Consider the following 17,097-nt stretch of genomic DNA (forward strand, 5'->3'; position numbering starts at 1 on the left):
TCTTTTAGATTCCTCATTTTGTTATGGGATGAATTCAGTCATTTTAAAGCCAGTAGTCATAATCTAGTCTTGTTCAACATATGTGACAATTATATTTAAAAAAAAACTAATTAAAAGTTATCTTACAATCATGAAAACTGCACCCTTATTTGTTATAGAACCAGTAATATTAAAACAACATCATATAACTTTTTATTTTTTCTAGTAAAAGTCTTACAGTAACTGATTCATCTGTTAATAATGAAACAGAAAACACCAACATTTCAAGAACCACCTTCGTCTTCAGGGTACCGTGAGGATGAGAAAGAAGATAGTTCTCAAAATGTTGGTGTTTTCTCCATTAAACCACCTTACACGGCTGGTAGCCTGGGAAGAATTCTTTTTATTTCATTATGAAAGCTGCACATCATATATATTCATTTGTTACCTTAACACCATTTAAACATGTCGATAACTGTCTTGTTGCATCAAAACTGATCAGCATTTCAGAGGTGCTTTTACTGCATGCATCATCACAGCAATGAGTACACAGAGAAGCAGATGAAGATAAGAATTAGCTGAACAAGGTCAAAACTTGGCTAGACAAATGGATGAGGGTTGAGGGTAGAAGTGAGGTCAGACAGAGCAAGGGAGCCACTGGGAGAGTTGGGTTAACACAGCTTGGCCAAAGGGGCCAGACAAGCACAGCCTCAGTGGCAGAGGCTTCTTGCATACGTTCAATGAGTCTCGTCCACAACCAGTTCAGGCAGAGCCAATCCTCCATGTTTTTATGGTTAGGATGTAGCTAAATTTCATTGGCCTCCATGATAATTTGGTTCATGTATTTGGATTTGGTGGACAGGATGGTAGGACAACATAATATGATCAGGGAGAAAAATCAGATCAAGCTACAACCTAAAATCATTAACAAGGAGGATGGTCTCCACCTGAGCCAGTCAAGGAGGCAGTGCCTGCCCCCTCCCCCCCATTTGGCCAGACTGCGGGCCCCCAACTCTCCCAATGGCTACCTTGCTCCATCTGTCCTCACCCCTATCTTCCCCAAGGCCATCCATCTGGCCAAGTTCATCCACATGCAGCTTACTCATCACCCAAATGGTGGCATCAGGAAACATCCCTGAATCATCAGCTGACATGGTACAACGACCCATAAGATACAGTAAACTTCATACTGTCTACTGTGAGAATCTGAAATTTTAATATTGTGAACATCATTGGTTCTGTACTCTTGGAACTAAAATACTGTTTTTCATTCAGGGGAGCCGGATGATAAGTTCATCAGAAGGGCCTCAAACATTTTAATCTGATCCATTATCTTTAGATGAGGCTAAAACTTACTTAGCTGGTCCCTTCTCTTTAGGATTCTGTATTTGACACTTTCTGTTTACGGCAGCCTACTTATGTTCCAACTGATCCCTTCCATCTCAAGAGTTTATGTTAAAAGGTATCTTCTGTTCACGAAGGGCTGCTTGTATTTCATCAGTTACCTTCTGTTTAGGAAAGCGCTTGGGAGGGCTTGCAAGTATATCAGCAGATTGCATCCCTTTACGAGAAACTGGCATATTTTTAGCTAATCTCTTTCGTTTAGAAGACCTTGCATCCAGTTTGTCTGATTTAGGACGGGCTGTTTGGTAAAAGGCTGAGATTGATGCTGCTACAGAAGGTGCTCGTCTTCTAGAAGACAAGCGTGCTGTTTCTTCAGAAGGTGATAACTTGATTGGAGAAAGTCTGTCATCATTAGTGGGAGGCTCTGAAAGCATTGCTTGTCTGCGGTACATTTTTCCAGAAATGTCAGGCAAATGCTTTTGACTTGTGATCATATGACTACCATCACGGAGGCGGTTTCTTTCCTGACGAAATCTGTAAGAAGAAATAATTAAGTTATATGCTGACTTATATACTGACATCTTTCTGTATGTAAACAAATGTTCTGTGTATATTAAATCTGGTTGAAAATTTTAAACTTTAGATATTAATTTGAAAGACATGATATTCCTTATATCACAGGCCATTTTTGCTTAAAACATAAAAACAATTGTGGAATTAATTATTTCCACCAGTTCTAATTAAGGTATTGTTGTGTAATAATAATCCATGGACTTTGCTTTAACATTAAAACTACCCAGCTTGTTAACATTTATATTTTGATATGTTTTCTGGCATCCCAAAGAATATGAAGTCAAATGCCATGGACTGACTGAGAAATGTTTTAGTTTATTTACAGTAAGAACAATATGCAAAATATGCAAACTATATTAATAGCACATTAAACACAATTGGTCATCATACTTAATACAGGAACAAACATTAGCCTACAGAAAACCCGTTCAAAGTGAAGAAGTTCTGAAAGAGCGATAGAAGTAGTTTAGGAGTGCAGAAAAAGCACGAGCACAAGGAACTTGATTCAATGTGTCTGGCAAAGACATATGAAGTGCCAAAATGGGTGATAGACATGGAGATTTTCGATACGTGTCTTTCAGCACATAATTCATGACATTTGTGTGCAAGGAAAAATTAGGTAAACCATCACTAAACTACTTCCAGGATTAATTTAAAATGCGTTATGACTAGCTTAAGAAAGATTGTGACGGAACTTGGATTTATGTGGGAAGTGGCAAGATGCAACAGGATGGTGTATGACAGTGATCCCCAACCTTTTTGTGCCTACGGGCACATTTGAGAGTTTATGAGATCATGGTGGGCACCAACCAATTAACAAAGCAAAATTTTCGTTTCTCTGGACAAATAAGATATGGACACCAAATAATACACAAAACAACACGACGTTTAATGATACAAGAAACCGCGCAATCAAAAGTACGTAGTTTTATAAGTACAATTATTATTATTACTCAAGTGGGAAGTTAGTGTGATGTTTGGCGCTGCATTTCATCGGCCAGTTTTTCAAATTTGGGAGTGTAGGATGATGTTGCTGCTCGCAAACAATCGTCAAGATGGGCGTCAATAAGTCGAGATCTGCGCTTTGATTTTATAATGTTCATGGTTGAACGGCCTTCATTGATCAGTATAACCTCTTTCCGTAACAACGCAGGCACCCAAAAAAAACCTTGGCAGGCACCGCGTTGGGGACCAATGGTGTAAGATGTATGAAAGACATTGTTTCCCATGCAGGAGGCTGCTGTAGTTTAATTCCCAATGAATTAGTTATCTTTAGTTGCGATTATTATGATCAAACACTGATCTTTTTTTTTTAAAAAAAAACTGGTTTTCAAGATTATCACCACCTGCTAAGGAAGTATATATATATCAGATACAGCTTTCTCCACATGAAGTGTACTTCTTGGTGGCAGATGATGAAACATTATTACTCAGTCATACAACTGACTTGCTCCTAGCATTCTGCTTAAAACTTTACTGGCAGAAAGGTATTTCAGGTACTGTACTACATGAGGGAGAAAATAATCTAAGTAAGATTTGAGGTTTTCACAACGGTGAGTATGAAGATTTCTGTCTTCTGGGTTGTTGCGCTGTGTAGTCTGGTCGATGTTAACCAACGTTCGTCACCCTGATGACGGAGGCAGTATGACCTCTGAAGCGTTGGTAAACATCGACCAGACTACACAGCGCAACAACCCAGAAGACAGAAATCTTCATACTCATCGCCCTGATGACGGAGGCAGTATGACCTCTGAAACGTTGGTAAACATCGACCAGACTACACAGCGCAACAACCCAGAAGACAGAAATCTTCATACTCATCGCCCTGATGATGGAGGCAGTATGACCTCTGAAACGTTGGTCAACATCGACCAGACTACACAGTGAAACAACCCAGAAGACAGAAATCTTCATCGCCCTGATGATGGAGGCAGTATGACCTCTGAAACGTTGGTCAACATCGACCAGACTACACAGCGCAACAACCCAGAAGACAGAAATCTTCATCGCCCTGATGATGGAGGCAGTATGACCTCTGAAACGTTGGTAAACATCGGCCAGACTACACAGCGCAACAACCCACAAGACAGAAATCTTCATCGCCCTGATGACGGAGGCAGTATGACCTCTAAAACGTTGGTAAACACCTACCAGACTACACAGCGAAACAACCCAGAAGACAGAAATCTTCAGAAAATAATCTGCCTCAACTGTGAACCAAACACAGGTAATCCAACAAGTCACATACTGAAGTACTGATTGAGCTACTCTAGCTCTAAAAGAATACGTTGTGGGATAAAGTAAGGGATGCAAGACAGGAGCAAATCAAGAGAAACATAAAGATGATAAGATTTAATATTAATACTGTGATATCATATTCACAAAGCCTGCCAGTAAAACATACCTCATTTGCTGTGTATGAAGTTCATGCAGCTTATATGCCAAGTTGCGTGAGGGTGACCGGGCTCCAGGAGGTGAGATACGAGGTCTGTCTTCCATAAATTCTTTGACAGGTGAAACGAAGGTGACCTTCCTGGCAAAAGAAAACAGTGGTGGAAATGAAGTTAATGACATTTGAAGCTGATGAAACTTGAAGAATGAAGGTGTAATGGAAATGGCCAACACACTAGTACTACCCTAGTTAAAATGACTTCTATGTTAGAAATCTAGTTGGCAGATGCTTCTCTCCCACCCCAAAGACTTTGAATCTGAAACCTGACCATGAAGATTTTTTTGCTTTACAACAATAATTCTGAATTACATTCATGAAGAAAATGAATTTGGGAAACAGTTGCTAGAATTCAATTCAACATCTTTTATCTTCCTACATCCTATCTAATAATTTAGAGGAACTGTACCTGTTTTATATACGTATTAAATTTTTGTCTCTCAATATAGACATAACACAGAATGTGGTGTATGAAAATAAAATGCCAAGGATAATATAGATAAAATGGTTGTTGTGGTGTGAGGACATGGAATTGCTGACGCTTAGGATAGGTTCCTGTGGAAGGATCCTGTGAGCATGGTAATGAAAAGTATGGGGATGGAGGAGGGGTGTCCATGTAAGGTGGGTAACTTATAAACTTTCTGAGAGGTTATCAATTCTCAAGGACTCTATGAGTTATGTACACTACTATTTAATTTGTTTTACTAATTTTCTCCACCACAGTTATAGATATATTAACAGAAATGAGTTTATGATGCATCTGTTCAGCTTATCATTAATATCTCACAGTTTTGTTGTTGTATTTATGAAGACTGTGTTGATCATTCATTTGGTAGTAAAGTAATTATTTGTTCATATAATGAGTATAAAGCCGGCTACACACGTACAGGTATAACTTTCAGGTATGCCTGTTCGGTATATCTCATGCTCTAGTGCGTCCGCAGATGTTTTATCATCTACACCAGTGGTCCCCAACCTTTTTGTGCCTACGGGCACATTTGAGAGTTTATGAGATTGTGGTGGGCACCAACCAATTAAAAAAGCAAAATTTTCTTTCCTCTGGACAAATAAGATATGGACACCAAATAATACGCAAAACAACAGGACGTTTAATGATACGAGAAACCGTGCAATCAAAAATACGTAGTTTTATAAGTACAATTATTATTACTCAAGTGGGAAGTTAGTGTGATGTTTGGCGCTGCATTTCATCGGCCAGTTTTTCAAATTTGGGAGTGTAGGATGATGTTGTTGCTCGCAAACAATCGTCAAGATGGGCGTCAGTAAGTCGAGATCTGCGCTTTGATTTTACAATGTTCACGGTTGAACGGCCTTCATTATTCAGAATAACCTCTTTCTATAACAATGCGGACACCCAAAAAAAAGTTCTGGTGCCCGCGGGCACCGCGTTGGTGACCACTGATCTACACGTTGAGGTATACCTGAGAGGCGCGTTTGTTCAGGCATACCTGTACGTGTATAGCCAGCTTAAGAGTTCCACCTCATTTCTAGATAATTTTCTATTTTTGTCAAAACACATCATGTGATGGCACTGCCACAAGGCAAAGCAACAAACTAAAGGTGTTGGTCATAATCCATAGTCACAAAAGAATATTTTGCAAAGACTGAAATTTGCACATAACCTGTATTGTAAGACAAGACAGGATTTAAAGCCTCCTATTATCAGGATTCCAGCCAATCAGAATCCTTAGTTTAATGGTTTAGTGGTACACACCTCCAGCTAGTATGCATGGTTGCTGGGACATGTGACTCATGAAGGCTAACAGACACCATTAAAAATACATCCTAATGCTCTTCTAATATTTTAGCAGTTATATTCCTAACAAATTGCTCTTAAATATTATCTTGACATACTTGCGGGGTTTCACTTTGGTGCCTCTAGCCTCCATTTCCTCTTTTAGCTTGGATATTGCCTCGAGTCTTCCTTCTATATCTTTGAATCTGCAGTCCACATAGTCATTCAACCCTTTCTCAATTTGATGCATAGCCCCAATAACACTTCTTTCAAGTTTATCATCCTGCAACAAAACAAATCATGGTGGTAAAATAAAAATATGATAACACTATTAAACATGCAGTATAGGTGCTTATTTTCTAGTGGCAAAACTACAAGACGTTTCAGATGCTAAATTTATTACAAAAATTTATGAACAGTATTGTATTCAACCAAGAACAAAGCTGATGACAAAGAAACATAATTTAATGGATTCTGTTATAATACAATCCATTTCCTCATTTTCTGAAAAATATTTAGGTTCAATTCCCTTACAATAATATAAGAAAAGGAAGCATTAATAGAAATCACGGTATACTTGCAGCTGCTAACAGTCACGTCTTACACAACTGAAAGTTTCTGTGCATATTTATTTTTATTTATTTAGTGTTCTGTCTGAGGACAGGTCCATATGAACAGGATCCTTCCATCCTTTTCTCGGACTGGGACCTGTTCATATACGTTCTTGGCAGATGATCCAGAAGTGGTTTGCCATTGCCTTCTTCTGTGTGTGAATGGAGTAATTGTTGGGATGCCACGGAGGAAAACTCCGTGTTGCCTAGACCACGGCCTTGCCCAACACAAGTTATAAATTCGGGCACCGCCGGGAATCGAACCCGAGACCCCCAGGATTACAAGGCCAGCGTTCTAACCGCTAGACCACCGTGGCTTCTTCTGTGCATATATGACTGAATAATTACTGAGCACCAATCAGACTAATAAAATGTGAACCCCTGTTTAATTTAACTTAATTTCTGTTTAATTTTAGTTATCTAGATCCTAGATCAACCTTTAGTTACTTCTTTATGATGAGTCTTGTGAATGCATGAGCCAGGATAGCTCAGTCAGCATAGCGACTAGATACAGGCTGGACAATTTGGGTTCAAACCCTGACAGAGGCAGATGATTTTTCCTATAGCCTCTGGGTCCAGATTAGCTCTGGTGCCCACCCAGCCTCCTATACGATGGGTATCGGGGTCCTTTCCCAGGGATGAAGAGCATCCAAAGCATGATGCTGATCGTTCACCCCCATCCAGTGAAGAGGTCAAGAAAGTAGGAGCTATACCACTTCTCCCCCCCAAATGACCTACATGGCATTAGGACTGCTTTATTTTACTTTTCACTTGTGATGCAGTAATAAACAGTTAGGTTCCATAAGGGATGGGGAATTTCTTGGCGACAAAGAAGACACTGCTAGCCACAATATCCAATGGAATAACAGCACCAGCTATGGTGGTCAGACTGCACTTAACCTGCACTTCAGACTGTTCCACACATGAAATGCATCACAACACTCATCGTAACGCCAACAAACAGGCACCGAATGATGTGTGGATGATGAAAAGCAGCAAAGAGAGTACAATTGAAATATTGCACAGTGGAGTCAACTGATTGGTGCTGCTGGTTATGAAACGTGAATGTGACCGTGTCTATACCTGTACTTCATACAACTATATGTAACCAGAAAAGCTCGGTGAATCTTCATTTCTGAGTCCTCTATACAGAAGAACAAGTCAGAAGTCACAATGAAAGTGTATCAGCGTACCAGTATTATAGGAGCAGGACAAATCTCTGCTGGTGAAATACAAATTTTATAAATTTATTGAGCCTAAATATCTGAAACGTTGGTTAACATCAACCAGACTACACAGCGCAACAACCCAGAAGACGAAAATCTTCATACTCACCGCTGTGAGAACCTCAAGTCTTACATCTAAGAATTATATAAATTTTAAATAAGACGAGCAGTTGTGATTAATGTAAACAGACATGGCAATGAAAAGTATCATAATATAGAGAATATGTTACGATATGGTAGGTGGTCAACACACAAAGGGTACCAGTAAAGAAGACAAATGAAAGTTTAAGTTAAGGTCTAGATGACACATGGCAATGGTAGACGGTAAGATGACAAAAAGGAAAACTTGACAACCCTGCAACATCAGGATGTGGGCTGACTACTTTAATGGGTTTAACTCGTTACTTCTGTCTTCAGATACTTAAATGTGGAAACATTTCAAAGAATTTAAGAGGTTCGGTTACATAATTGCTGTAAATTCTGAATTCCAAAAATCCAATCTTATTTAATTTTCATTTTTCACTGTTATTGAAAATTATGATGAAAGCAGCCAAACAAGTTCCTTCTACTGTCTCTCTGTCCATGAACAGTAATTTCATAATCAACTGCACTGCCACAAAAATTATTATTTGTGGGTCGTCAATAACTGTTCTTGTACCTGATGTGACACTCCACGGACTACTTCCTGCAGAGCTCTGCTGAAGTCAGAAGTAATACTGAAGTGTCTGTCATGTGAAATTCTTGTGCTCAACAATTCTCCATCAACCTTTTGAGCGAGAGCATTCACCACCTCTTCTATATCCACCTTCGTCATCTTCAATGTTTCTAACTCTGCCTGCACTGCCTACAATAAATAAGTGAAGCATTCAGTAACACAGTAAGTGAATATGATTAAATGGACACCAAAGTGTGTGCAAACTTAAAGTAAATATTAACACCACAGTTCCTGTCTAGTACAGATCGGTATCTAGATTTTAATAAAAATTGTAATTGCTTCCTCACTACCTCACTTTAATTCATTTGATGCCTAGTGCTAAATGTATCTATAGGTTGTCTGAGAAGTCAACATACTAACTAACTAACTAGATGGCTTACCGAACCAGAAGGTTCATCACCGAATTAACCAAAGCCCTCCACCGGACCCTGTCCTGGGCCAACAAAATCCAGTTTCCTTCAACTCCTATCTCCCATAGATCCCGCCTGAGATTATCCTCCTATCTACGTCTAGGTCTCCCCAGAGGTCTCTTCCCCTCAGGCTTCCCAAATAGTGGACCCAACCAACCAGATGGCTTACCGAACCCGAAGGTTCATCACCGAATTAACCAAAGCCCTCCACCGGACCCTGTCCTGGGCCAACAAAATCCAGTTTCCTTCAACTCCTATCTCCCATAGATCCCGCCTGAGATTATACTCCCATCTACGTCTAGGTCTCCCCAGAGGTCTCTTCCTCTCAGGCTTCCCAAATAGTGGACCCAACCAACCAGATGGCTTACGGAACTCGAAGGTTCATCACCGAATTAACCAAAGCCCTCCACCGGACCCTGTCCTGGGCCAACAAAATCTAGTCTCCTTCAACTCCTATCTTCCATAGATCTCGCCTGAGATTATCCTCCCATCTACGTCTAGGTCTCTCCAGCGGTCTCTTCCCCTCAGGCTTCCCGACCACACCTCTTGTCCCATCCAGAAGTCAACATACATCTGAGTTATTTCAGTTCCCATAATTGCAATAATTTCATGGTACCTAAGAATCACCGACAATATGACAGTAACAAATGAAGTGTGACAATGCATCCTGCGGCAGTGCTGCTAGTACGTCACTGATGTCACCCACTACAGTGGCGAGACAGAAAAGCCAGAGAGCCTGCACAACCAACAAAGAGTTACAGGCCACTGTAGTTAAAGCCTGTGAATCCATAAGCCAACATATGTTACACGTGAGGACTCGAAGGACCTGGCAATGCATTCAGCTGTGCAACACTTGAAAGGGCTCACAAAGATCTCGGGATCTATTACTGCATTTGGGCCACAGCAGATAATACAAATGACATACTAGCAGCACTGGCACAGGCAGTGTTGCCACTCATCAATGGCACCACACAATTGCCATGCGATGCTGCTGTCACAGATCTGTACGTAGGTACCATGAAATTATTGCAAGTATTCAAAACTGAAATAACACAGATGCAGGGTCACTTCTCAAACATTCTCGTATGTATATGGTTTGGTAGATATTTAGATTTAGGTGCGGTTAACTGAGTCAGTGTATCATTCTACAAAAATATTTGTCCTTCCCTGACCTATCACCATCAGAAACATTCATGTTTTAAAGAGATTTTTAGTGATATTTGTTAAATTATGGACCAAATTCTTTGTACTTTGACTAATGTTTTTAAATTTCTTACATACTTTGCTCATATTATCAAAGTCTGGAAATAAAGGGATACTGGGTATCCATGAGTTGATTGCAAGATAGTACTGAAAAGGATAAAATGTACACCACTAAAATGTACCTAAATACGAACACATCTTTTAGAGGTTACTTAAATTATAAGTTAAATCACAATTAACATATTTGCTTTTGTCTGTGGATTTCATTTATCATTATAATACATTTATGTTAAAACTGAATGATCTGTGAAACCTAATTAATATTTTAAACTGTACTCAACTGTATGTTTGTACTTAATACTTATTATATCTTAAATTCAGTGTGACAAACTTTTTGCTGTTTATGAAACATTCTTCAATTTTGTTACAAACATAATAAAAATAAAATTGTACTTAAGCCGTGAAATAAAATAAATCGTTATTTCCTATTTTACAAAATCTCTCCAGAACAAAGAGCTGACACATACACAAATATACAAGTATATGTGTGCACGTGCTCGCTCAATCTCTCATGTTAATTTAGCCACCAAATGGCTGGCTCATCTTATAGATGTAAAGTATCTGAATTAGGTTAGTAGACTGAAGTGTATTAAATTATCTGTCACATGAAGCATAATTTACCTGCCGCATATGTATGTAGTCCCCACTTAATGGTACCTGCACCTTGTGGTGGTGGGGCTTGAGTACCTCAGTGACCCCAAGAGCTACTGGTAGGGTCTCCGTAGCCAGATTGGTCGAGGGGGAGAGGTCAGACTAAGACAGGTACCCTGGTCCTCCAGGTTGGGGGTTGGTTGCAAGGCTAACAACCTTGCACCGTAAAAAGGAAGATGTTTCGAAACCTCGATCAAAGCCTCATACAGACGGACCTAACAGAGGACCGAATGGAAGAGGAGAATTGAGGAGGCCATGGACCGAATACGGACTGGAGAACCATAGAAGAAGATATGTATGTAGTTCTCAGCATACACAAGGGGCAGATAAATTACACCCTATACCTGCTTGGACAACAAATGAAAGAGCAAATAATTTACAGATAGGCAAATGACGTACCACAGCATGCACTTGTCTTTTCTTCCAGCTATCCATAAGAGTGGATGCAATCTGGCATAAGTTGTTTACGTTTTCTTCTATCACCTCCATCTTCTTGAACAGTGAATCCATGAAAGGAGATTTCTACATAAAAAGAGAAAGGACACAGTAAGATGGAATTTTAAGAAACACAACATTACACAAATCAACAGAATTTACTACAGACCCGACAAAAGAATAGGTAAAGCACCAGATTTCATGTTCCCAGATATTCAAACAACATAGGATAAGAATATTTCACTTTATTCAACGTCAGTAAGAAAAATTTAAAAATTTGCTGTGCAGCCAAATAAAACCCTATCCGCCAGCCTTGAAGTTAATTCGATTGAATCGTTAATTTCTAAAGGTTTACAAACTTATAATATGTACAATTTATAAGATAGTGTAATTGCGTCATATTGTGAATATTCTAACAATTATTTATTTTAATCTGTCTTATCACAATATTTAAAATTTCTTATAATTAAGATAATAAAATATCATTGATGTTCCATATCGATTGATCGATTTACATTGACCCACACCTATACGATGACAGACGTACTTCTGGACATATCGGAACAATCACTCCTACATCTAGGGTATGTTTTATTTTAGATTTACTTTTATTTTATATTATTTTTATTTTTATTTATATCTTACTGCTACTTTCTAACTATAATTTATATATTTTGCATTTTATTCTCTAAATTCTTTTATAAATTCTTTCAAATTCTTTAGTGTTTCTTTCAATCTTCTACTTACAGACCGATATGTACATCTGATAAAATTTAAGAAAAGACAACACCTCGCCCAAAATTGAAAAACAAATGGCATGAAACATCACCAAATGGAATCATATTTGAGTTTTAAGTTCGTAAATCTTTTACACCTGAAGATGGTTTTATAAAAACTGAAACATGTTGTGTAAAGGATGTTCCAAAATGTAAATCGATCAATCGATATGGAACATCAATGATATTTTATTATCTTAATTATAAGAAATTTTAAATATTGTGATAAGACGGATTAAAATAAATAAATGTACAATTTATTCCCTTCTTTTCCCCGATATTTAAATTTTAGTGTCAGACATTCTGACAGCATTCCTTTTACCAACATTGCCTTACAAGTGTCAATGGTAAGTAATGAAGACTGTAAAATGCAAGAACAATGTTACATGTTCCAAGCAGCATTCCTGCATTTGGATTGTGGTTATTATCAAAAACATTGATTATTATTTCTGCATCATTTTACAACAGTATCTGTCCATGAGCCAGGGTCATCATAATCAACATGATTTTTATTGTTGATGTTGCTATGGACATTACTCTGAAAACACTGCCTGATGCTGCACAGTGAAAACTGGTATAGGAAGTTGAACAAGCAACATCAGTGCTAATTGTATGAAATTCTACTTGTATTCTATCATCTTACATAAACAGATCTAATCGGACGAAGTTATTTACTTAAACATTTGTGAACTGTTATAAGACAGGGAAACAAACTTCAAAGTAAGGGACTTAAAAGCATAAAAAGGAAAGAGGTACTATTTTCTGTACTTTATCCAGATGTTTATGTGAAATCTGTGCTTGGGCTTCCTGTTCACAAATATCTTGATGACTTCCTATGATTTGTAAGATTTGAGGTTTTCACAGCAGTGAGTATGATGATTTCTGTCTTCTGGGTTGTTGCGCTGTGTAGTCTGATCGATGTTTACCATCGTTTCAGAGGTCATACTGCCTCCATCATCAGGGCGATGAAGATTTCTGTCTTCTGGGTTGTTGCGCTGTGTAGTCTGGTCGATGTTTACCATCGATTCAGAGGTCATACTGCCTCCATCATCAGGGCGATGAAGATTTCTGTCTTCTGGGTTGTTGCCCTGTGTAGTCTGATCGATGTTTACCATCGTTTCAGAGGTCATACTGCCTCCATCATCAGGGCGATGAAGATTTCTGTCTTCTGGGTTGTTGCCCTGTGTAGTCTGGTCGATGTTTACCATCGTTTCAGAGGTCATACTGCCTCCATCATCAGGGCGATGAAGATTTCTGTCTTCTGGGTTGTTGCGCTGTGTAGTCTGGTCGATGTTTACCATCGTTTCAGAGGTCATACTGCCTCCATCATCAGGGCGATGAAGATTTCTGACTTCTGGGTTGTTGCCCTGTGTAGTCTGGTCGATGTTTACCATCGTTTCAGAGGTCATACTGCCTCCATCATCAGGGCGATGAAGATTTCTGTCTTCTGGGTTGTTGCGCTGTGTAGTCTGGTCGATGTTTACCATCGTTTCAGAGGTCATACTGCCTCCATCATCAGGGCAATGAAGATTTCTGTCTTCTGGGTTGTTGCCCTGTGTAGTCTGGTCGATGTTTACCATCGTTCCAGAGGTCATACTGCCTCCGTCATCAGGGCAACAACCCAGAAGACAGAAATCTTCCTATGATTTATCACTAACATCAGCTAAACTAAAAGCTGTCCCACTATGCATCATGTAGGCACTTGAGGGCAGAGGTGGTATAGCTCCTACTTATTCTTAACCTCAGCACTAGATAGGGGTGAGTGGTCAGCGTCATGACCCAGCTGCGCATTACCCCTGGGAAAGGGCACTGTTATGCATTGGATAGGAGGCTAAATGGCCCCCTAGAGCCAGTCTGGAAGCAGAGGCTAAAGGAAAAATCCTCTGCCTCCGCTGAGGATCAGAATATTTTGGTCTTATCTCTTTTACTTAAGACCTCCTCGACTTACAATTTTGATAATGAAAACCTACGCTGTGGGACAGCCACTCCACTTCTCATATTCAGAACATCTTCTTCAGTGCAAGTCCAACAGCTTACTATTATTTAACAAATCTTACAAAAATATAATTTTTCCTTTCAAAAATGTAATAAAATGTTTGTATTATACTGATACCTCTTTTAGATATTGTCCTGGCTAGGCCACTGCTGCATAATAAACTAAAATTTGTAACATATGCATGGGAAACCTTTTCCTAGACAGTAAAGTTCGATAGTAACGAATTAACATAACAGTCACAATATTTTCCACAGTGATGAAAATATCTAGGTATATTATACAATTTATGACTTGATACCAAAACATTATCAATATTTATATTTAATTTTAGGAGCCTAAAAGGGAAAGAATTGCTTAGAGACAGTAAATCTGATTTTTGCTTTGTACTTTAAGTGTTTGTCACATATCCGAAATATCTCATTAAAACCAGGAACTTTAAGAAAAATGGTTGAGAAACAGCACTGAGAACTAACCTCAACATTCTGATTCCTCACAGATAATTTATGGAGACCAGGAGTAGAATTTTCGCATGTCTCATAATCATATGTAAAGATTTTATAAGACTTACAAACTTCAGACTTGAGAAACTTGCTGCCAGTTTACAATGACACATACGACACAGTAAAAAGACAACATCACCATGCAGTATGGTATACGGCTTACCTCTGGTGAAGCAGCAACCATATCTGGCAATTTTACGACAGTCCTCCTCCCTCTGCCAGCCATCTTTTTCAAATAAATTTCTTAATTGAGCGATATATCTCTGAAAGCAAACCAATGTTTACAATGCAAACAGCATCTAACTTAGAACTTAAAATGCAAAGAGGATGTACAGCCTTTGACACAACTTACTTTGTAAAAGCAGTATCTTTCAGATGCAATTTGTTTGTGAACTAAGATCTTCCTGCTCTCTGCACATTTGTTTATGTCAAAAGTTAGCTGTTGCTATGATACAAACAACAACATAATTAAACAGTTGAAGTACCTCACTGTTACACAAAGCAACAATGATTCTGAATAATAAATAAATGCATATCATATTGATCAGTCCTCATCATAAAAACAAACTGCATGACATGCTGGATCTTTGTAAAGTCTGGCAAAACTCCTGTTTTATAGATGCAAACATCAGTGTATTTGGTGTCTGAGTTCACTGGCCTTGGGAGTCTGGTATGCACTATCCAGAGAACGAACCAACCAAATTCGTTCGGGCAAGTTGCCTAATGGGATAACCTCCCATCAGCAGCACACCCTAGTTTGAACAGTCGCGGCTCCCGCCACGACGCAACCCCTTTGGCGTAAGGCTTCGTTTACCATTTCCAGCAATGCGTTTCGTACCCTGGAATGGTACCTAGCAAGGGACGATGCCTTGTGCAGGACTCCGCCCTTAGTTAGCTTTTTGGTTGGTTGGTTGTCTCTGCTATGGCTGGCAGAAAAAAATAACAAAGTGAGAGGGCCACATGACACAATACATTATTTAGTGTTCTGTCTGACGAAAGGTCCATATGAACAGGATCCTTCCATCCTTTTCTCGGACTGGGACCTGTTCATATACGTTCTTGGCAGATGATTCAGAAGTGGTTTGCCATTGCCTTCTTCTGTGTGTGAATGGAGTAATTGTTGGGATGCCACGGAGGAAAACTCCGTGTTGCCTAGACCACGGCCTTGCCCAACACAAGTTATAAATTCGGGCACCGCCGGGAATCGAACCCGAGACCCCAGGATTACAAGGCCAGCGTGCTAACCGCTAGACCACCGTGGCTATACCATAATAAAAATATATCGTGCAAAAAGTGATGAAATTGTAAGGAGCCTGCTTATATAGTGTGCTATACGAGGGTTACTTCAAAAGTCATGGCAACTAATTTTTTGGGGGCAAACACGTTATATTGAAGACAGTTAAAAATATACATATGAAAGGGCAGGATATACTCCTCCGATTGGCGTAGTCAGATCAGGTAGGTGTGAATGGGTGTAGGTATAGTAGGCAAGAAAAAAGGCACATTACGAAATGACCGGTTTCTTCATTCTTTAATCCTCGAAAAATTCAATTGTGATTAAAAAATCAATGTGAGTTAAATCAGAATTCTTACATTAAGACTAGCTACCTTCAAAGTAGTCTCCGAGTGTATCAAGTACTCGGTGCCAACGACGAGGAAGACGGCGAATACCATCAGCTTCCATCAGGGCGTCCACTACTTTGCATGTCGGCACTTGCTTCTACCCACCTTGCAACAGTTCTGTATGGTAGAGAACGATTACCCACAGCTTCCACAAGCTCTGAGTGACATTCAGTTGCATTTCTGCCGCGAAGCACTGCTATTTTTAAGTAAGAACGCTGTTCCGCCCAACTGTCGCACATCCTCGACGAAGGTTATAAACACACAGACTTTACGCTCTACTCGTTTCGTTGTCTTTTGACTTCCGGATCATCTAGCGACATCATTAGAAATCAGACGTTGCTGTGTCCCAGCGGCAAATTTGAAAATTCCGGTCGGATCTTGCGATATTTCGGGAAAATAATGTTGCCATGACTTTTGAAGTAACCTTCGTATATCCTGAGGTATGAGCCGGGATAGGTCAGTCAGTATAGTGACTAGCTACGGGCTGGGCGATTGGGGTTTGTTCCCCGACGGGGGCAGAGGATTTTTTTCCTCTAGCCTCTGCGTCCAGACCGACTCTGGGGCCCACCCAGCCTCCTGTACAATCGGTACCGGGGTCCTTTCTCGGGGGTAAAGCACGGCCGAGGCGTGATGCTGACCACTCACCCCCATCTGATGCCAAGGTCAAGAAAAAGAAGCTATATCTCCGCTCCCCCCCAATTGTGGTTCTCTTTGTCCCTTTTTATACTCCTGATTCTTATGCAAGGAACTTTAGAGACAAAGCAAATGCTGAAGCTCTAATTTCATCCAG

General features: G+C 39.6%; 1 protein-coding gene across 4 annotated transcripts; it reads right to left on the reverse strand.

Moving 5' to 3' along the window:
• Positions 1–167: 167 nt before the first annotated feature.
• On the reverse strand, positions 168–16,583 carry LOC110835562 (uncharacterized). 4 transcript variants are annotated; one of them, XM_087349712.1, is made up of 8 exons: positions 16,293–16,583; positions 15,037–15,129; positions 14,848–14,947; positions 11,377–11,499; positions 8,597–8,782; positions 6,221–6,384; positions 4,301–4,429; positions 168–1,857 (listed from the first exon to the last, which is right to left on the reverse strand). In XM_087349712.1, exons 3-8 carry the CDS (start codon positions 14,908–14,910, stop codon positions 1,422–1,424), a joined length of 1,101 nt encoding a protein of 366 aa, XP_087205838.1. In that variant the 5' UTR covers positions 14,911–14,947; positions 15,037–15,129; positions 16,293–16,583; the 3' UTR covers positions 168–1,421. The 4 variants fall into 4 exon arrangements, with proteins under 4 accessions (XP_087205838.1, XP_087205840.1, XP_087205837.1 ...); XM_087349714.1 differs by lacking the exon at positions 15,037–15,129 and having other exon boundaries at positions 16,413–16,583; XM_087349711.1 differs by lacking the exon at positions 15,037–15,129.
• Positions 16,584–17,097: the final 514 nt, after the last annotated feature.

This window comes from Zootermopsis nevadensis, unplaced genomic scaffold (assembly GCF_977971745.1).
Source record: "Zootermopsis nevadensis isolate Lab colony 2312 unplaced genomic scaffold, Znev_1.0 Znev_ptg000016l, whole genome shotgun sequence".
NCBI lineage: Eukaryota > Metazoa > Arthropoda > Insecta > Blattodea > Termopsidae > Zootermopsis > Zootermopsis nevadensis.